Raw genomic sequence first — 23071 nt, forward strand, 5'->3', positions numbered from 1 at the left:
CCTTTATATTTCACAATATCGAAAATTGTCATTGAGAAAAGTTGTTTGTAATTAAAAATTATGTTATAATATGCATTTACACTTTTCTAATTGAAAAAAAATTAAAATTTTCCTAAAATTACGGATACCAAACATTATTTTTATTTATGATAGCTCCGTTATTATTAATTTTACGAAAAAAAGTTATTCTTTATAAAACGTTCTACATAGACTAGTAACTAAGATAAAATTATAAGAAATTTTTTCAATTTTATACGAGGTATGTCAAAAAATATGAATTTCGCTGAAGAGTAAAGTACCTTTATTTTTCACAATATTGAAATTTGTTATTATAAAAAGTTGTTCAGAAATAGAAACTATATTTCAATGTGCAATTTCATCTTTCTCGTTGAAATATTGTGAAATATAAAGGTATTTTACTCTTAAGCGAAATTCATATTTTTTGACATACCTCGTATAAAATTGAAAAAAATTGATGTATTATGATTGCATCTTAGTTTTTTGACTATGCAGACATTTTTATAAAGAATAACTTTTGTTCGCAATAAATAACGGAATTATCTTAAATAAAAATGATGGGTATCCGTAATTTTAGGAAAATTTTTATTTTTTTTTTCAATTAGAAAAGTGTAAATGCATATTATAACATAATTTTTAATTATAAACAACTTTTCTTAATAACAATTTTTGATATTGTGAAATATAAAGGCACTTTACTCTTGGGCGAAATTCATATTTTTGGACATATCTCGTATATTATTGATAAAATTTGATATCTGATGATTGCATCTTAGGTTTTAGACTATGCAGAGAACTTTATGAAGAATAATTTTTTCGTAAAATTGATATTAAAAAAGTTTCCCATATGGTTCCAAGTTACGCAGACACACTGTATATATTCTAAGGTTGACTCTCTTATTTGAGGGTTCCGTAGTCTCTCTCTTGCTAACTCCTTGAACTCGTCTCAGATATTTAATTTCTAGTGCTTGTATTTTACTCTTTTCTCGTTGTGTTGGAACCAACGACTCGCAACCAAAGATTCTTCATCTTTTGGTGCCTATTCGTTTCGAATATTGGCGATCATTCTGGCTATAATTATTTTATTAACTGATGCTTTAAATAGATTAATTGTTGTTGTGGAGAACCATTTCCTAAGTGTCTTTAACCATGATATTCTTCTTCTCCCAGTTACCAAAGATTAATACAGGCCTATATATTAACTTGAACACATCAATTTTTGTTTTTCTTGTTATTTCATTTTTACTTATGAATTTATTGTTCGTTACATAGTATATGTTTGTCGTTTTTTTAATTACATATATTATCATTATACACTGCGGTGCAAAAAAATCGATCCACTAGAAATTTGGTCATTTTTTATGTTTTGAATTTCCTAAACTTGTCCGATTTAATTGATTTTTTACCACGTTATAGCGTTATCCATTGACAATATCGATGTAATAATATTGTTGCTAGACAGTTAAACTGTCATTGTATACCGGGTGTACGAATCAAACTGTGTTTTTTTCTCAAAGTTCGCATCACCGTGTAGACTATTCTAGCATTTATAAAATACTGAAATTAAAGCCCAACCATAGCCTCAGATTTTCTTAACATTTTGTCTTTCTATTCATTCGCTTATGTTGAATAATAAATAAGTTAGGTACTTTAAGAACTGGCCATGTTCGTCATCAGTACAGGGTGTTTCCAAATAAGTGCGACAAACTTTAAGGGGTAATTTTACATGAGAAAATAATGACAATTTGCTTTATAATCATATGTCCGCAAACGCTTCGTTTCCGAGATACGGGATGTTCAATTTTGTTTTTACAAACTGACGATTTATTTATTGCTTTAAAACCAGTTGCGATATGCAGATCAAATTCGGTGGGTTTTAAAACGTAGTTATTGCACATTTTTTGACATACAATTAAGACTTTTATATTCACCATTGGCGTGCTTACGGGTAATATTATCGGTCATAATACCCGTTTGCGCGCTACTGGTGAATATTAAATTCTTAATTGTATGTCAAAAAATGTGCAATAACTACGTCTTAAAAAACACCAAATTTTATTTGCACATCTCAACTGGTTTTAAAGCAATAAAGCCTCGGTGTCCTCGAAAGCGGCACCGAAAAACTGCAACCGTAACACTGCGATGAATGACGTCATAAAAAACTGTACCAGGCAAAATAATAGCGGTGGTTTCCAAGGATGCGTTGGAAGCCACCGCTTGCTGAGTTTGCATATTCCATTGAAGCAGTGAAGAACCTTGAATTTTTCACCGTAATCTGACGTATTTCATCGCAGTGTTACGGTCGCAGTTTGTCGGTGCCGCTTTCGAGGAAACCCAGGCTTAAGTAAATCATCAGTTTGTAAAAAAATATTGAACATCCCGTATCTCGGAAACGAAGCGTTTGCGGACATATGATTATAAAGCAGGGGTGGCCAAACTGTGGCTCGCGAGCCACATGCGGCTCTTTGAAGAATTATTTGTGGCTCTCGATAAATGTACCCGAGATCCTTTTCATTTTTGTGTTATTATTTAAAAAAGTTATTATCGTTCCATGTGTGTTTCAGAATGTTTTTTAAATTACTGACAACAAATATGAAAGACCAAATGCAACTTTATAACAAATTCCATTTCCATCCAAGCTAAGAGTGATATGACAAATCGAAAACTGCGCGAAAGAATATTAAGAGTGGCGCGACAAAAAAGTCAGTAATCAGCCCACTCCAGAGCGATTTGTAGTCATTTTACTCGACTTAAAAAAATTGTTACAATATTAAACTAGAAAAACTTAACGAGTAAATAAAAAAGCCAGAAGGAATATTGAGCGAAGTCCAAAATTTATTTCAAGACTTAAAATATTTTAAATGGTCTCTTCATTTTTTTCTGAATTCATGAAATAAACATGGTCCACGCCTCAATGAAATAAACATGGTCCATAAGGTGAATTTTTTATTACCATAATATGACCCAAACAACATCTGGAGAATTAAAATTAACAGAGACGTAAGAAGATCAAGCTCGACAATAAAACTATAAGTCGACACCGATTACCGAATTTTGTAAATTTGTACCAAAATCGAAGTACCTACATACTCTAAAATAAAAAAGGATGATGTCGAATTATTTCCATATTAGAAACAACGTACCATTTAATTCCATTTTAAAATTCGTGAAATCCTAACACATATCAGTATTAACCAACCAGCATCTGAAAGAATTACTTAGAAGTGCTACCACAAATTATTCACCAAATTTTAAAGAATTACCAAAAGAAGGAAAACAAATGTTGGACAGGGAAAAGAACGAAAACATTAGAAACATGCTAAGACAGCGACTAAGAGAGAAAAAAATTGAAAAAAGAAACCTGAATTGGTTTGGACATATAACTAGAATGAACGAGAACAGACTAGTAAAGGAGGTGACAGATGCCAAGTGACAGGGGAATAGAAGAAGGAGCAGACCTAGAAAGGGGCGGATGGAACAAATCCAGGAAATCGGAACCAAGAGACGGAAAACAGAGCAACAGGTGAAGGAAATGGGAAGAAGACCGGAAGGCGTGGAAGAAATAAGTAAAAGATGGATAGGTGATAGCAAAATTCGACTCTCTTATTAGGCGTAAGGACAACGAGAAGAAGAATAAGGAAAACAAATGTAATTAAGTTTTAATATTTCGTAATTTTATTTCTGTTTTCAATAAATAAAAGTTCTGTTAAAAAACATTGTAGATTATTTACAAAATCTCATGAACCTGACTCACTCATTTGGTGATGTCAATCTATGAACAAAATGCTGGAATTGAACATTACTGAAAACATCAGAGTGCAGATCGGATCCTGGTGCGCAATTCAGTATGAAATTAAAATAGTCGAATTTTTTTAGGATTTATTTTTTTTAGGTTATGCTTATTTTCAAGGTTCATGAGGTTTTGTACCAATTCTACCTACATACCTTCTTTACATACTTTTTGAATACGTTTTTAATTGCGGCTCGCGAAAAATTTTAACTTGTGAAAAGTTGCTCTGGCTATCAAGGAGCTTGGCCACCCCTGTTATAAAGCAAATTGTCATTATTTTCTCATGTACAATAACCCCTTACAGTTTTGCGCAAATATTTTAGAAACACCCTGTACTGATGACGAACATGGCCAGTTGTTAAAGTACCTAACTTTTTTATTATCCAACATAAGCGAATGAATCGAAAGACAAAATTTTAAGAAAACCTGAGGCTATAGTTGGGTTTTAATTTCAATATTTTATAAATACCAGAATAGTCCACAGGGTGATGCGAACTTTGAGAAAAAACACAGTTTTATTCGTACACCCGGTATACAATGATAGTTTGACTGTCTAGCAACAATATTATTACAGAGATATTGTTAATGAATAAGGCTATAACGTGGTAAAAGATCACTTAAATCGGACAACGGGTTTAGGAAATTCGAAACATCAAAAATGACCAAATTTTTAGTGGATCGATTTTTTTGCATCGCAGTGTATATGTTTCCTGCCTTCCGTTGTCTTCTGATTCTACTCTTAAGTATTGGAAGGTTCGTGCTTACTCTATACTTACTTTTCTATTTTTATGTTTATCTTTTCTTCTGTATTTTCTCCTATCACTCACCATAACTTTTGTTTTATTTTTATTAATTGTCATTCCATATTTTTTAGAACATACTTCATTCCATAGTTGTATATTTCTTTGTAATTGTTTCTCATTTTCGGCCAATATGACGACGTCGTCGGTGAATGCTATTTAGTAGTTATGGTTCTTGCTTGCAAAATTAGTTTGTTTATTCCTTCTAATTTTTTATTGATTACTATTTTTGCTCTTATTATCTGTAGTCACTTTCCAGACTGAATCTATTGAGTACCGATACATCTGATCCTATAGGTATGTCTGTTTGGCTAATATGTAAATAATTTCCTTTTTGGTTTTCCCGTCTGGGCTTATCAAGGTCCACCTTCTATGATCTGGTTTACTAAAAAATATGTTCATACAAAATTGGTTTTGCTCCTGTGTGAATGTTAGTAACCATTCTTCTCTTTCATTCGTAATTCCTGGCTAGACCATTCTTCCATAGACCATATTCTTCATAAAAAGCTCTGCATGGTCCGAAACCTAAGATTTAACCATCAAATATCAAATTTTTTGAATATTATACGAGGTATGTCAAAAAGTTTGAATTTCGCTCAAGAGTAAAGTAGCTTTATTTTTCACAATATTGAAAATTGCTATTATGAAAAGTTGTTTGGAATTAAAAACTATATTATAGTATGCAATTACATCCTTCTAATTGAAAATTTTTTTTTGAAAAATTATGGATAACTAACATTATATTCAGTTATTTCAATTCAGATAAATCTTTTCTTATTAATTTTACAAAAAAGGGATTCTTAATAAAAAGTTCTGCATGGTCTAAAACCTGAAATACAACCATCTTATGTCAAATTTTATCAATTTTATACAAGGTATGTCAAAAAATATGAATTTCGCTCAAAAGTAAAATACATTTATTTTTCACAATATCGAAAATTGTTATTATGAAAAGTTATTTAGAATTAAAAACTATTAGACTAAGAGCCGCTATAGGTGAAATTTCTTAATCATTTTAGGCACGACGGGACCCTATAACTTAAATAGTAGAACCTAAAAGAAAAGGTTTGAACACTGTGCCGTCACTTTTCAGTGGCACAAGCGTCGACAGTGGTGCATCAAACTTTCCACTTATGGACGGGATACATAAATTAAAAAATACCTTCCCTCACTACCAGGATTCAATTTTTTTCATTTATTTAAGTTCTATGTGATTAAGAAATAAGATTCATCGTAATTTTAACACACCACCCCCTTCCCCCTGCAACCCCCACCAAAAACTTTATTTTTCGATTTTATTTTTTTTTGGTGGGATGCAATCAATTTTAAAATTTCAAAAAATTCACACGCATAGTTAAGGCTTTTATAAAACACGTCTATTTTTTATAGACCTGTAGGTTATGTTTACATAACCTCAAAAAATTAAAAAAAAATTTTTTTTTGAAAAAAATATATAACTTTTTTTGGGGATAGCTACAGATCTAATTTTTTCTTAGTCTTGTGTATTTTATCAAACACTATATTTTTAAATTTTTTCAGATTTTTCTGTAACGCTGGTCACCTTCAAAAATCCAAAAAACTGTTTTTTTTAGGGGGTTTTGGGGGGTTTGAACGTGTTTCCCACTTTTAAATATTCTAAAGGACTCACTTACTTTAAGTTACATATATCCTATAAAATCGAAATTGATTTGATATATTATGAAGTCTATAAAATAGGGAAAATCCCCCAAAACCCCCCAAAAAGCAGTTTTTCGGATTCTTGAAGGTGGCGAGCATTACGGAAAAATCTAAAAAAAAATTAGAAATGTAGTGTTTGATAAAACACACAAGATTAAGAAAAAATTAGACCTGCAGCTATTCCCCAAAAAAAGTTATACGCTTTTTTCAAAAAAAATTTTTTTTTAAATTTTTTGAGGTTATGTACACTCTACCTACGGGTCTGTAAAAAATAGATATGTTTTATAAAAGCCTCAACTATGCGTGTGAATTTTTTGAAATCTTAAAATTGATGACATCCCAGCAAAAAAAATAAAAACGAAAAATGAAGTTTTTGATGGTGGGGGCAGGGGAAAGGGGGTGGTGGGTTAAAATTACGCTGAATCTTATGTGTTAATCACATAGAACTTAAAAAAATAAAAAAAATTGAATTCTGTTATTAAGGGAGGGTACCTTTAAATTTATTTATCCCGTCCATAAGTGGAAAGTTTGATGCGCCACTGTCGACGCATGTGCCACTGAAAAGTGATGGCACAGTGTTCAAACCTTTTCTTTTAGGTTCTACTATTTAAGTTATAGGGTCCCATCGTGCCTAAAACGATTAAGAAATTTCACCTATAGCGGCTTTTAGTCTATATGTTTCAGTAGGTAATTACATTCTTCTAATTGAAATATTCTGAACTATAAAGGTCTAAATTTATCTTTTTTGACATACCTCGTATAAAATTGATAAAATTTGATATAAAATGGTTGTATTTTAGGTTTTAGACCATCCAGAACTTTTTATTAAGAATCACTTTTTTTTGTAAAATTAATAATAAAAGAGTTATCAGAACTGAAATAACTGAAAATAATGTTGTTATCCATACTTTTTCAAAAAAAAATTTTTTTTTCAATTAGAAGGATGTAATTGTATATTAGAATATAGTTTTTAATTCCAAACAACTGTTCATAATAGCAACTTTCAATATTGTGAAAAATAAAGCTACTTTACTCTTGAGTGAAATTCAAACTTTTTGACATACCTTGTATAACATTCATAAAATTTGATATCTGATGGTTGAATCTTGGGTTTTGGACCATGCAGAACTTTTTATAAAGAATAACTTTTTTTCGTAAAATTAATAATACAAAAGTTTTCCATATGGATACAACTTACAGGGACATACTGTATATTCCTCTATTTGGTATGTTGCCGGTGTTGTTGGTTGGTTTGCTTCCCTACTTTGGCGTTAAAATCTTCAATGATTATTTTGAAATGAGCTTTCTGTCATTGCCTTAGAAATATCTTCATACTAGAATATAGATATTTTTATTTACTTCTATATTTTTACCTCTCACTATTTACCCAACATACAACGAGGATACATAGTTTTTGGAACATTCCACTTTTTTTTCGTTTCCTTCTTCTTAACATGCCATACACCAAAGTGCATTGGCGACTATCTCCTTACTAAAGTTCTGTTCTTGGCGGCGTGATACAGGTCGCCTGTGTTGTGTATTCCTGCCTATTCCTTAATGTTCCTTAACCAGGATAGTTGTTTGCGGCCGACTCCTCTCCTACCTTCGATCTTCCCTTGTAGGATTAACTGTGATATTTCATATATTTAGCTCCTCTTAATATGTGCCCAAGGTAACTAATCTTACGTTTCTTAATTAATCCAAAGAGTTCTCTTTTCACGCCGGCCCTCATAAGTACGTCATCGTTTCGAACTCTATCCACCCACGGTATGCGCATCATTCTTCTCAATGACCACATTTCAAAGCTTCAAGTTTGTTGATTGATGTTCTTTTCAAAGTCCACGTTTCCATGCCATAAAGCAAGCTGGACCAAATTTAGCACTTGACCATTCTGTAGCGTATTTCGAAATTTAGGCTTTGATTACATAGGGGCGGTCTGAATTTCATAAAAGCTTGTCTTGCCATTTGTATTCGGGTTTTTATTTCATGTTGTGGATCTCATTGGTCATTGATTGTGGTGCCAAGGTATTTAAAAGTTTTCACGTATTTTATACGATCGTCACCTATGCATACCATCGGGTCTTCTAGAGGGTTTCTGCTAATGACCATATATTTAGTTTTCAAAATGTTGATCTTGAAGTCATAGTTTTTTACCTATGCTATTCACCCTGTCTAATAATAACTGCTGATCTTCCAAGTTTTCTGTTATAATCACTGTGTCGTCCGCATAGCGTAGGTTGCTAATTGGTATGCCGTTCACCTTAATGCCTAATTTCGTGCCTTCTAATGCTTCCGCGAATATATTTTCTACATATAAATTAAAAAGCATCGGAGAGAGGGTGCAGTCTTGGCGGACACCCTTCCGGATTTCAAATTCATCCGTATTAGACGGAGAGGCAGCGCTGAAAAATCTCTTTGAATTTACTAAAACTAGATTTTTCACAGTTAATTACTGTGGGTGTGTAGAGAAACATACTGCGGTCGGTCAAGCGAAACGTAGAACAGGGGTACTGAGAGGGTATCAAAGTTGCATTCCTACAAAGGTAATTATTTCCATTTACTAAGGCTGAAAATCAGTACACACATTCTAAATTAAATATAAATAAAAGTTATTATAGTCGGTCAGCTGTATGACGGGACAGAGCCGTTCGGTCGGCCCCAATAGTCGATTGATGAAATGAAGCATTTTGGCTCGCAATTTTTTCGTCCAACATGGATTTACTTGAAATTTTCACAGAAGGTAGGGAATAGTCCAAGGATCATTTTCTATATCATGCCGCTATAATACGCTAAAACCTTGGGGGTGGTTGCCACCCCATCTCGGGGGTGGAAATTTGTTATTACATTTTAACCATGTAATTCGATAGAAAAAGTGTTTCTAAGAAAAAAATGTTTTTTACATTTTCTTCGTAAAACTAATATTTTTCGAGTTATTCGCGCTTGAAAATAACAGTTTTTAGACGAAAAAATCGACTTTTTTAGAGGGTTTTTTGAGAATACCTCGAAAAATATTCGAAATATTTTTGGCGATAAAAAGTTTCTTCAAAAATGATTTTGTAGGATTTTTAAAGAGCTATAAGAATGTGTAAATTAAATTCCGTAAGATCCCTTAGTTTTAATTGGGGCGGGTTTAAAGGGCTCGAATAAGGGGGGTGTTTGCTGGTAAATAGAGGTTTTAAACAGTTATTTTATGAAAATATCTGGCTAACTATTCACTGTTATGAAAATCTATGCAAAGGGTAATTTTAGTCATTAAAATAGCTACAAATTAAGTAGTTTATAATTTTTTTCGTATCTTCAGTATTTTCGAAGATATTTTGAAGTAAAAGGTGAAAAATACCAAATTGCAAAAAATCAATTTTTCTTTAAACTCCGATTTTTCAAAAATTAGGCATTTAAATAGTGTAGCGGAAGAGAAATCTTGGCCGATCCCCGTATAACAGTAAACACCTCGAGAATGACGTAATCGGATGTGCTAGGCCTCGCCGGAGAATTCTGGAAGGTACGTCACGTAGGCGGAACAAGCCGATAGCTCGAGATGGGAGTCGATTGTTCCAGAATAACAACTGGGTATAAATACGGGCATATTTTGTGAATAAGTTTAGTGTATAAGATAAATTCGTCTGTAACTTATATAAATAAAGTCGTATATAAATTACAAACCGCTAGTTTTATTGTAATTAGAAGTAATTACACTAATCACGCTATAGATGGTGTCGGTGTTCGGTAAACTTAGTGCGATATAAATAAGTGAATTACAGAGAGACTTTAAAAGACTTTTGAACTTTATTCGTCGGGAATAACCGGAGTGCGTTAATTGTTCGGTATTCGGAAAGACTTTAAAAGACTTTTGGACTTTATTCGTCGGGAATAGTTAAAGTGCGTTGATTGTTCGGTATTCGGAAAGACTTTTAAAAGACATTTTGGAAAGTACGTGTGTGCCGACCAAAGATGTTGCTACGAGAACTTACAGTAAAACAGCTCCGTGAACAGCTAGAGGAACGGGATCTGGACAGCAGTGGGCTCAAGATAGTCCTACAAGCACGACTCGAGGAAGTCCTAACGAAGAACGGAGATGATCCAGAGACGTTCCACTTCCAGTCAGCAGAACAAGCAATCTTATCGAAATTAAAAACTGTTTCTGAAACGATTGATGATACTTCTAAGTTAAGCAACGAGAAATTTGAAAGTGTTTCTCAAAAGATCGATGAAACTTCTAGACAGAACAACGAGAAATTTGAAAGTGTTTCTCAAAAGATCGATGAAACTTCTAGAAAAAGCGACGAGAAACTTGAAGAAGTTAGTAAAAAAAACAATGAGAAATTCGAAACCATTTCTCAAAAGATCGATGAAACTTGTAGAAAAAGCGATGAGAAATTTGAAAGTGTTTCTCAAGTAATAAAAGACGTTTGTAAACAGACCGACGAGAAATTTGAAGAAGTTTCCAGAACATTCGATAAGATACAGAAAAGTGTAGACGACAATAAAGAAATGCTAGAAGAGAAGATCAAACAACTAGAGAGCATGATAACTGATACAAAAGTACAACCATCAGTTAATGCAGTAGCTTTAGATCTTGTAGTGAAGGATGAAACACCGAGAGAGGAAACATCGCATCATATGAGATTTAAATTACCACCATTCGATGGGAAGTCCTCTTGGTCCATATACCTTAGACAATTCGAAGCTATTGCGACCGCCAACCATTGGACCGAACAAGAAAAGGCTGTTTCCTTGACTGCTGCTTTGCGAGGTGATGCTGCAGATATATTAAGATCAATTCCTAAGGGTCAAGAAAAATGTTACCAGACCTTGTTCACTCGTCTAGAAAAACGCTATGGAGATGCCCATCTACAACAAGTATACAAAGCACAACTGCGAAGTAGAAGTCGAGAATCTGCAAGAATTTGAAGCAGATGTGGCTCGTGTGGTGCGGTTGGCTTATCCAGAGGTGCCAGACAGCGTTTTAGAAGAAATTGCAGTAGATACCTTCGTCAATGGGCTGAAAGATAATGAACTACAGAAAGCTTTACGACTAGCAAGACCGAAAGTTTTAGATGAAGCACTTGCTATTGCCTTGGAACACGAAGCAGCTAGCCAAGCTTCACGAAACAATCGAGTAATAACCGTGGAAAAAGGTGATAAGAGAAAAGATGAACGTTTGGTGGAAATGGTACGGAGGGTGATTCGTGACACGATGCCGAAGAGACGCATGAAGAGGGCTGGAAGAGTTGGTTCAAATACAGATGCTTCCTCGATACGGCCATGCAGTGAAAGTTGTAATCACCTGCTTAAAGTAGATGAACAGCTTTGCCCTGTGAGACGAACTACCGTCGTTAATGAGCAATGGCAGCCACAACAGTTACAAGAAGCCCAAGAAGACGATCCATGTATAAAAAGAGTATTGGATTGGATGCGTCGAGGTGAGAGACCTAGTTGGCAAAACATTAGTGCATGTAGTCCGGAAGTCAAGGCCTACTGGAGCCAATGGAATTGCCTGATACTAAAAGATGATCTTCTGTACAGAACCTTTGAGAACGATGATGGTACAGAATCTAAGCTTCAGTTGATTGTACCTAAAAGTAAAGTGTCAGAAGTATTGCGTCAGTTGCATGACGGTACATCAGGTGGACACTTTGGTATTACGAAGACTCTGCAAAAGGTTCGAGAACGGTTCTATTGGGTGAACTGTAAAGATGATGTAAGAAGATGGTGCCGAAAATGTGAACTGTGTGCATCCGGTAATGGTCCGGTTGGTAAAAAGAGAGCACCCATGAGACAGTACAATGTTGGAAGTCCTATGGAAAGAGTAGCTATCGACATTGCAGGTCCATTTCCAGAAACCGATGCTGGAAATAAATACATCCTGGTAGCCATGGATTATTTTACAAAATGGACTGAGGCCTATGCATTACCAAATCAAGAAGCTGCTACCGTTGCAGAGGTACTTGTTAAAGAATCCTATAGCCGATTTGGTGTTCCCTTGGAGATCCACTCCGACCAAGGGCGAAACTTTGAGTCAGCTCTTTTCCAAAACGTTTGTAAATTGATTGGTGCCAATAAGACCAGAACAACACCCCTGCATCCTCAATCAGATGGGATGGTCGAGAGGATGAACCGAACGATGGGTAAACACTTGTCCAAAGTTGTATCTGAACATCAGCGAGATTGGGACCAACACATTCATTTATTCCTGATGGCCTACCGCTCGGCCGTAAATGAAACTACAGGTCAAACACCAACCTGCTTGATGTTGGGTCGTGAAGTTCGGTTGCCCTGCGACCTAGAGTTTGGCTGCGGACCTTCCGAGGAACATGTTGCAGGCGAAGACTACGTTGACCGCCTGAAATTACGAATGAACAACATTCATGAACTTGCCCGACAACACATCCAGATAGCCAGTGACAGAATGAAAGATCAATATGATTCTCGATGCAAGAATGAAAGCTTCGAAGTAGGTGATCTTGTCTGGCTTTATAATCCGCAACGTCGTCGAGGCTTATGTCCTAAACTGCAAAGACAATGGGAAGGTCCATATGAAGTTAAGAAGAAAATAAATGACGTAATATATAGAATTAAGAAGTTGCCAAACGGTAAACCAAAAGTTATTCACATAAATCGTCTTGCACCATATGCTGGCTCAAATGAAACAGAAGAAGCACGAGTCCTCCAACAGGAGATGAAAGATGTCGCACAGCCAAGTTTTAATCAATTTATGTCAAATTACGCAGCGAGAAAGAGTGCTAGATTCGGCGTGACCACAGAAGTTCAGCAAGATCTGTTTGGTGTTCCAGAAAACGTCTCTCTGGCCCACTGTGTTGCCCAAGACCTCGAGATGACTAAAGGAATATCGTCCGTATTCAATAGAAAGTTCGGCCGCCTGGACGAGTTAAGAAATCAGCAGCCTAAAATTGGAAGAGTACTGCGATTGGAAGATGGTCCTCGATCTTTGCTGTATATGGTGACCAGAAAGTCTTATACGGACACGCCAAGCTACGAGAACATATGGCGTGCTCTAACTAATTTGAAGAAAATCGTGTGTAATTATGACATCAAAAATTTGGCTTTACCAAAAATAGGCCATGCAGTAGAAAATCTGGATTGGAAGATTGTGAGAAGCATGCTTGAAGTGGTCTTCAGAGGAACTGGTGTACAAATCACTGTGTGTTGCATGAACCCGAAGATGTCGTACCCTTCAAAGACAGTAGACTGTTATTTCTTCTTGAAGGGTGTATGCAGAGCTGGAGAGTCGTGTAGATTCCGCCATCGTGGGCCTTCATTTAGAGTTGCTGATCGAGACGCTCAGATCTTAAGAGGGGAGCAGTGTAGCGGAAGAGAAATCTTGGCCGATCCCCGTATAACAGTAAACACCTCGAGAATGACGTAATCGGATGTGCTAGGCCTCGCCGGAGAATTCTGGAAGGTACGTCACGTAGGCGGAACAAGCCGATAGCTCGAGATGGGAGTCGATTGTTCCAGAATAACAACTGGGTATAAATACGGGCATATTTTGTGAATAAGTTTAGTGTATAAGATAAATTCGTCTGTAACTTATATAAATAAAGTCGTATATAAATTACGAACCGCTAGTTTTATTGTAATTAGAAGTAATTACACTAATCACGCTACAATAGGTTAAACTTCTTGAGTGTATTGATAATATAAATATAAAAGGAACCACAGAAAGGTGAAGACCAATTTTGAATTAGGAAGGTAGTTAGGGGGTTGTTTTCACTGATTTTTTCGTAGAGAAAAGCATGTACCGACATCTTTTTGATTATAAGTCGCTTAATTTTCATGCTAGAAACTTTTTATTATTTTTTTGAAAGGTCTAATTATATACTTGAAAAAAGTTTATTTAAGTTTTCCTCGAAAATGCAAATTTTTCCCATTATTTGGCTTTGAATATTTCAAATTATGCATTTGACGAAAAAAGCTAACCTTTAACATGCCGTATCTCGGTTTGTATTGGTCTTAAAGATATTGTAGGAAAATAATTTGGTTTGTGTTACTAAAAGATACAATTTCGATATTAACAGTTTTTTTTATTAAATGCATATTTTTCGAGGTATTCTCAAAAAACCCTCTAAAAAAGTCGATTTTTTCGTCGAAAAACTGTTATTTTCAAGCGCGAATAACTCGAAAAATATTAGTTCTACGAAGAAAATGTATTGAACAGTTTTTTCTTAGAATCACTTTTCCATCGAATTACATGGTTAAAATGTAATAAAAAATTCCCACCCCCGAGACGGGGTGGCAAACACCCCCAAGGTTTTAGAATATGATAGCGGCATGATACATAAAATGATCCTTGGACTATTCCCTACCTTCTGTGAAAATTTCAAGTAAATCCATGCTGGACGAAAAAATTGCTAGCCAAAATGCTTCATTTCCTCAATCGACTATTGGGGCCGATCGACCGGCTCTGTCCCGTCATACAGCTGACCGACTATAATAACTTTTATTTATATTTAATTTAGAATGTGTTCACTGATTTTCAGTCTTAGTAAATGGAAATAATTACCTTCGTAGGAAAGCAACTTTGATACCCTCTCAGTAACCCCTGTTCTACGTTTCGCTTGACCGACCGCAGTATGTTTCTCTACACACTCACAGTAATCAACTGTGAAAAATCTAGCTTTAGTAAATTCAAAGAGATTTTTCAGCGCTGCCTCTTGGTCTATATACAGGTCTTGATCAATCCTTATCTTTGACACTTAGTTCCAGTATAGATTTTGAATAATTCTGATCTCCTGGTTAATGTTGGCCTTATGTAGTAGTTCCATCATGATATCATAATTAAGATTGTCAAATGCTTTCTCGTAGTCTATGAAGTTTGTATTTTCGCTTCCAATCAAATACAATTATATTATTATAGAATCAAATTAAAGAAACAAATTTTATTTTTAGTTGTGATATACCGTTGTCGTGATATGGCTGACAACTGTGGAATATGCTTAGCCTTAGCTGAAAAATACGACTGTGGTTGGTGCCAGAGTTCGGACAGGTGTGAAGTGAAAGACCAATGCGAGAAAGGTTCGGCGGTTTGGTTGAATAGAAGCCAAACTTGCCCCAATCCTGAAGTAACTTCGTTTAGTCCAGAATTGGGACCGTGGGAAGGAGGGACAAATATTACAATCCAAGGTATAAATCTGGGTAAAAATTTTCAAGATATTTATTCAGGAATTAGCATTGCTGGAATAAATTGTCAACCATATGATCATCTTTATATCAAGACAAAACAGATTGTTTGTCAGGTAAGTTTTTCATATATTGATCATGCATAAAGTCTTTTGTTATAGCTTTTTTGTGGCATCTTGTTTTAGTATCTTTATCTGAGGATTAACCACAACTTAAAAATTATAAATTCTTTAGTTTAACGTTTACGCCATCACATGCAAGCCTTTTAAAAAAAAAATATTTTTAAGTTGGGTAGGTATAATTTTCAATAAAAACGCTAACATAGGCTTCTATAAAAACGTTTGCTATAACACATAGGGTTATAGCAAACCATTTTGAGCTTACTTTGTTGAATTTGCATATTTTTTTCATAAATAATGATTTTTCAATAGATTTTCTATCGCATACAGTATTTTTTGTTTCTACTCTAGATAACTACACTTCTCCAAGAAATTAACGCACCACCACCTTAAAAATGGTGGTTGTCCGCCTGTTGTCCGATTTAAGTGAGTTTTTTTAATATGCTATAGCCTTATTCTTTAACAATATCGCTGTAATAATTTTGTTGCTAGATAGTTAAATTGTCATTGTATACCTGGTGTACCATTGGGGAATATTACCAGTAGGCGCGCCAATGGGGGATATTAACTCCTTAATTGTATGTCAAAAATGCGACATAACTACCTCTTAAACCCACCAAATTTCATTTGCACATCTCAACCGGTTTTAGAGCAACAAATAAATCGTCAGTTTGTAAGAAAAATTTCAACACCCCCTATCTCGGAAACGAAGCATTTGCGGACATACGTTTATGAAGCAAACTGTCATTATTCTTTCATGCAGAATTACCCTTTAAAGTTTTCCATACTTAATTAAAAACACCCGGTATTGATGAAAAACATGGCTAGTTGTTAAACTTTGTTATTATCCAACATAAGCGAATGAATTCAAAAATAGAATATTAAGAAAACATAGTGCTATAGTTAGGTGTTAATTTCAGTATTTTATAAATGCCAGAATATTCCACAGTGTGATACAAACTTAGAGAAAAATCACAGTTTTATTGGTAGTTGGTACACCCGGTATACAATGGGAATTTACCTATCAAGCAACAATATTATTACAGCGAGATTGTTAAAGAATAAGGCTATAACATATTAAAAAAATCACTTAAATCGGACAATAGGTATTCGAAATTCGAGAAATCAAAAATTACCCATTTTTAAGGTGATGGTGCGTTAATTTCTTAGAGAAGTGTATATACCTACGTCCTGAATTATATTAATTTGTAAAAAACGTTTAATTTATTTAAAATTTCCTTAATTATCTTGGTTATATAACTTCGCCATAGTAGTCATATACTTACAGGTTATATATTATCTTTCTTAATCTTATCCAATTTTCTTTATTGGTGGCTGGTTGTAACCACCTTTCCTCAAGTTTTAAGTTTTCTTTCTATCTTTTCGATTGTCGTCATAGAATTCTTTGATAAAGTCTGGATCCCTATTTCGATTTTTTTTTCTAATCAACCGTTCATCTTGTGCGCCCTCAAACTGCTCTACCCAGTTTCACTTCAGCGTAGTGATTCATTCGATGGTATTTTTGCTTGATTTGTTTGTTTGGGATGTGTATATTTGTTTTCTGGACTACCCAAAGCTTTCTACATGTGCAATCACGAAAAGATGGTTCATACCCTGAAAAGCTCAATTGTTTTTTTGTTAAAACATTTGACTATCCATTGTCATTTATAAACAAGGAATTACACAAGATAGAAGAAAGAAAACAACAAAACAACACAAGCAATCCAGCTACACCAAAAAAAGGGACTCCAGGTTGACAACATTAGCATATTATGTAAAGGGTTTATCAGAAAAATTAAAAAGGATAGGGAAGAAGTACAACATAACAACAAAATTTAAAACAACCAACACACTCGGACACTCAGATATGTCCTGTCCAAAACCAAACCGAACAACACACAGTAGAGGTCTAGAAGAGGTAGAAGAACTGTTTGTACAAGATGATTTGAATGCCACAATTTTTACGTGGGAGAAATTGCAAGACCACTAAGCGTCAGGATTAACGAACACAAAACATACATCAAAAACGGGGATTCGGATAAATCAGAGTTATGCAAACATGCCTGGGACAATGAACGTAGGTCCCAGTGGAAAGATGCAGCAGTCAACAGAATGCAGCAGACTTAAAGAAGAGGTGAACAACAAAAACATACCAATAATGGAGGATAGGGAAACGTGAAGCACATAATATCTCGATTATACACTACACATATGCAATACAGTGGCGGCCCGTGAGGTAGTGCCATAGAGCCATGGCACTACCTTGCTAACTATGCAGAAACATATTTTTTATCTTCAAAACTTTTTAATTCCTGTTAATTTTTTTGTGTGTATTTCTTTTGATCTTCTTAAATTATATAAAATATGGCAACTATGGGCGTAATACAATCCCTGCCGACAGCGGAGAGTATTCGACAGGAGAATCTCCTTCGTGCCGAAGTCAGTACTGGCAAGACTAAAGAGAGAAAGATTTTACAAGCAATCTATGTAAGTGACAGAAAGAGCTATATTGGACTATTAGTATACCTTAAAATTAGAATCTCTGCGCCAGGCACGAGGGTATGATGCCAGGTCTATTTATTTTGAGTTTCTTTACGAACTGGTTTGTCGCTTTTATTATGTATATTTTCTGTTAAAAAGTTTTTGTATTTATAATTAAACTTTTACTGTATCATGATCGTGAGTATTTTGATAATATTTTGATTATTTCTTAAGTTTAATTTATTAATTGACAATGAAGATTAGTATCTTAAAAAAATTTTTTGGTGGTTTTTCGCTAGAAAAAAAAAACTACAAATGTTATAAGGTGTTGTGGAGCTTTCGAGTTAGCTTTAGAGGTCACGACGAAAAAGAAAATTCAGAAAATAGAGGCATATTTAAGGAGCTGGTCAATTTTAGCGCCGAATTAGACAACGACTTAAAGGTTCATATTATTCAAAGTACCAGATCTTTCAAAGGTCTACCTTCTCCGGACATTTAGTTGCTTCTAATTTATTTATGTCGGAGAAGTTTTCTGCTTATAAGCATCAGTTTTTCGAATAATTTCTTAATGAAACATGGAGACAATTTTAATTTTTAAGCAAAACTCGCCTCGGTTTAAAACTGAATTAGAAGTAGGTACTGTATTAGCGAGACGAATTAAGTACTACCTCTGGGGCTGTTTCGCTATCGGTTTTATTGTAGTGGGAAGGTTTAAAAACACATTTGAAGAAACTATTAAACTTTTAAGTAATTTAGTTACCAATCTGAAGCAGAACGCTGTTTTTCGATGTTAAAACATAGTGCTTTAGGTATGCTATCTGCAGAAAAGCATTTTGTAAATTGTATTGATAATTTTAATTATAAAGTCTTTGCAACGAAAAAATAGGAGAATGAACTTCATATATCGTAAACTTTAAAAGTGACATTACAAAAATTTGTGCATGTGTGTGAATAATGAAATAGTATTATTTTTATAAATTGGTAAATAGAGACTAAATCGTAATAACAATTTTCAAGCACTATCACTATCGGCATTAAATGCTGGTAGTAGGTTAAGAGGTTTTTATTATTAATTAATTTACGGAACTGTTTTGATCAATGTTGGACAATTGCTTGGCATCTCAGATCAATAAACTTAAGATACATAAGATAAAAGTATCCGCGCATATTTTTTTTTAGTTTTTGTTGTCAGTATACCTTTTTTTGACAATATCGTGAATCCGCCACTAAAAATTTTGGCGACTGCCCGAGTTCTGGCACTACCTTCTTAAAGTGGTACGAACCGCCACTGATGCAATACACGATACATAAAACTTAACTTACAACTTTTTTACCCCAAACACTCATTACGAACACTCCCAAACATATACTCACATAACACACAGAATTATTGCACAAATACACAGAATTATCAGACTTTGATGTATCACAAATGATAAAAACATCCACCCTCATATCTTTTCAGCCGTAGCTGGCTATTGCCTAGAACCATCACAGGCAAAGTACAATATTTGTTAACTGGGATATGACATAACCTCAATAATAACAACAGTTGACGGTTGCACACACCTTATAAACAAATTATTGTTCTTCATTTATTTTGATAATGATTTCTGGAGTGAAAATCGAGACGTTAAGTATTTTTAGGTAAAATATGCAATTGTCATTACAACCCAACTATGGCTAATCCCATATAAACATAACATTTAGGAATTTACTATGTAGCAAAGATCTAAGTTTGGAGGTGAGAAGACGTGTAGTCTCATGTTATATTTACTCTGTTCTATTATTATTATATGAAGTCGAAGCGTGGACTATTTTGGAAACCATAGAGAAAATAATACTGGCATTCTAGATGTGGGTATACCGACGAATTCTCAAAATTCCATGGACCTCGAGAGTTACCAATAAAGAAGTACTCAGCTACTCAGAAGAACGAGTTGTCGATTTGACCTGCTAATAACAGTAAAATGTCGAAAACTGCAATATTTTGCGCACTTTATGCGAAACGAAGGAAAATATGGGTTACTCCAGGATATTTTCCAGGACAAGAGAGGTCAGGAAGAAGAATTTCCTGGCTTCCAAACCTGAGTAAGTCGTTTGGAGCAACATCAAAGTTCGTATTGCCTTGGTAGTGGCCATTGTCTGGAACGGATAATGCACTTTCTTACTCTCGTCATTTCACGTCCCACACAAAATTGTACCACTCTAAGCTTATTTATGGTCTATGTTTTGATGCAATAAAGATAGATCAAAAATCTGTCTAAGGAATCTACGAGAACATGGTGAACAGTATAAAATCTGTCGCAGAAGATGCAATTGGTGTCAAAACTACAACTGTCAGCAATACAATCTGGTCGAACAAACATATTAAATAGCAGATCACTTAGAAGAAATAATTGTATCTAAAATGGGTTAACACAATCGCAGGATTACAGAAAATGATAGTCCAAGTAATGAACCTTAGAATAGGACAAAACCTCGCAATTTTTACAGAATGGATCGATTTGCTTGAAAATTTGAGAATAAGTAGTGGATAGTCCAAGGATCAAAATCTATATCATGCCAAAAGGCGCTTTGACAATGGGGGTGGTTTTACAAATGGGACATTTTTTATTATATTTTGACCGCAAAAGTTGGTAAAAACATTCATTCCAAGCAAAAAACGTTCTATACATTTTTTTGATAAAATTAACAGTTTTCGATTTATTCGCTATCGAAAGTGTTAGTTTTATATAGAAAAGATCAATGTTTTTAATTAGTTTTCTGCTAATAACTCCAAAAGTTTTCGTTTTATCAAAACAACTTTACTTAACAAAAATGTACCTTTTGAAAAATAAACAAAACCGTTTTTTCTTATTTTTTTAAGACCAATAGTAATCCAGTTATACTTTTTTATTATGTTAGCTCTTTTTTATCAAATGCTATATATTGTAGTTTCAAAGTCAAAAGACGGAAAAACTATGCATTTTTCGAGGATAACTTGTTGAAACTAATTTAAAGTATTTAAAAATATCTATCTCCAGAAATAAAAAAAGTCTCTAACTCAAAAATTAAATGACTTATAATGAAAAGAATGTCAGTCCCTATTTTTTTCAGCGAAAAAGTGATCGGAAGCGACCCCCTAATCACCACCCTAATTAAAATTAGTCATTGACCTCATTTGGTCTTCTTTATTTATGTATTATTAATAGGTTCTAGAAGTTTGACAGGCTTAGAATGATTAGTTTGTAAAAAACTGGAGTTAAAGCGAATAACGAATTTTTATATTTTGGAAAAAAAAATGGCATTTTCTTCAGAATAGAAAGATTAGCATCAGAGATACGAAAAAATGGTTAAATTAATATGAAATAGTAGATGATTTAATTCCCAAGAACCTGGTTGCAAAAATTTTTTTACTGCAAAAATTGAGTGAGCTATCTACAATTAAAACTTGTAATAACATGCAAAAACCACCTTTACCCTCTTTTTGCGACTGAGGATTTTAAAAAGATTTAATATTATGTTTGTTCTAGCAAAGAGTCAAACTAGTCAGAAACCGTCAGCAAACAGTTGGTCAGTGAGAGAACATAATACAGTCACCAGTGCTAGCTATCCCCTCTACTCGCGCTGGTCGACTATTCGCTGATGGTTTCAAACCGTTTGAAAGTGATGCTAGAACAAACCGATTAATATGCTTATACATAGATCTTGTAAAAACCTACAAAATATTTTTTTACCAAACTTTCCAAGATAAAAAATAAACAAGTTACGGTTAAGAAATCAAAATATTTTTTTGAAAAAAAAAAAGGAGAAATCCAATTGGAAGCATAATAATGTAAGTTAGCGGTGCTTGTAGTCATTAGTCATTGGCCTTATTCATTCTTCTTTATTTATGTGTTATTAATAGGTTCTAGAAGTTTGACTGGCTTAGAATGATTAGTTTAAAAAAAATAGAGTTAAAAGCGAATAACGAATTTTTGTAGTTTGGTAAAAAATGTCATTTTCTTCAGAATAGAAAGATTAGCATCAGAGATACAAAAACATGTTTAAATATGAAATGTAGGCTATGTAATTCCAAAGAATTTGGTTTGAAAAAATTTTTTCCACGGCAAAAATTGAGTGAATTGTAAATGAGTATATCGAGAAATATTGATTTTTTCGATATAAAACTCACTTTCGATAGTGAATAAATCGAAAACTATCAATTTTATTAAAAAAATGTATAGAACATTTTTTGCTTAGAATGAATGTTTTTATCAATTTTTGTGGTCAAAATATAATAAAAAATTTCCACCCCCGAGATGGGGTGGCAACCACCCCCATGGTAAAAGCGGCTTTCGGCATCATATAGATTTTGATCCTTGGACTATTCACTACTTATTCTCAAATTTTCAAGCAAATCGACCCATTCTGTAAAAATTGCGAGATAAAAAGCTTCCTGGACTACTTAGAAATAGAAAGAGTTAAAGAACAAACTATTAGTATGGCATAGAGAAAAAATTGAGACAAAAAATACCAAGAGTTTAATAGACACCTCAGTGGAATGGAAAACGGAAGCATAGATATTCATAACAAGAATCAGATTAAATGAAAATAATTGTGGTAACATAAGAAAAATCTGAAAAACCGAACGTCAACACCAGTGCGCATCCAAATCGCAAATACAAAGTGAATTTGGTCAGACTGTAGCAGAAATGCTCACTTCACGGATACAAAACCAATCTTTTGTGCCAAAAGAGATAGGGATAACTAACACATCTTACCGGATCATTCTTACTGGATACTGTTCGTATGGTATAGTGAATACATTCATAATTAATAAATATAATTTTCTGTAGTTGTCCTAGTGCTAGTGTATTGCATTAATTTTAGAACATTTTGTTGTTTTCTTTTTGCTTAGTAAATTGTATTGTTAGTAAGTTCAGTTATCTTTTTTTTCTTTTTTGATGTCATTGCATTCTTTGGGCCGACTTTCATAAACTTTGCATACGGTTTTATTTTATTGGCCCTGGCCGTCCTTTGAACTTTGTTATTAAGATATTTTTATTGGTCTTAATAATATG

At 34.0% G+C, this 23071-nt stretch overlaps 1 protein-coding gene across 4 annotated transcripts in view; it reads left to right on the plus strand.

The window, feature by feature from the left end:
- Positions 1–23071, plus strand: part of LOC114333243 (plexin-A4) — a 933823-nt gene that overhangs the window by 829515 nt on the left and 81237 nt on the right. For all 4 annotated transcript variants that reach the window (XM_050663388.1, XM_050663391.1, XM_050663390.1 and 1 more), the window contains one exon: positions 15196–15542. In XM_050663388.1, the coding sequence (XP_050519345.1) occupies positions 15196–15542 (347 nt within the window). The remainder of the gene's footprint in view (positions 1–15195; positions 15543–23071) is intronic.

Source organism: Diabrotica virgifera, chromosome 10, assembly GCF_917563875.1.
Source record: "Diabrotica virgifera virgifera chromosome 10, PGI_DIABVI_V3a".
NCBI lineage: Eukaryota > Metazoa > Arthropoda > Insecta > Coleoptera > Chrysomelidae > Diabrotica > Diabrotica virgifera.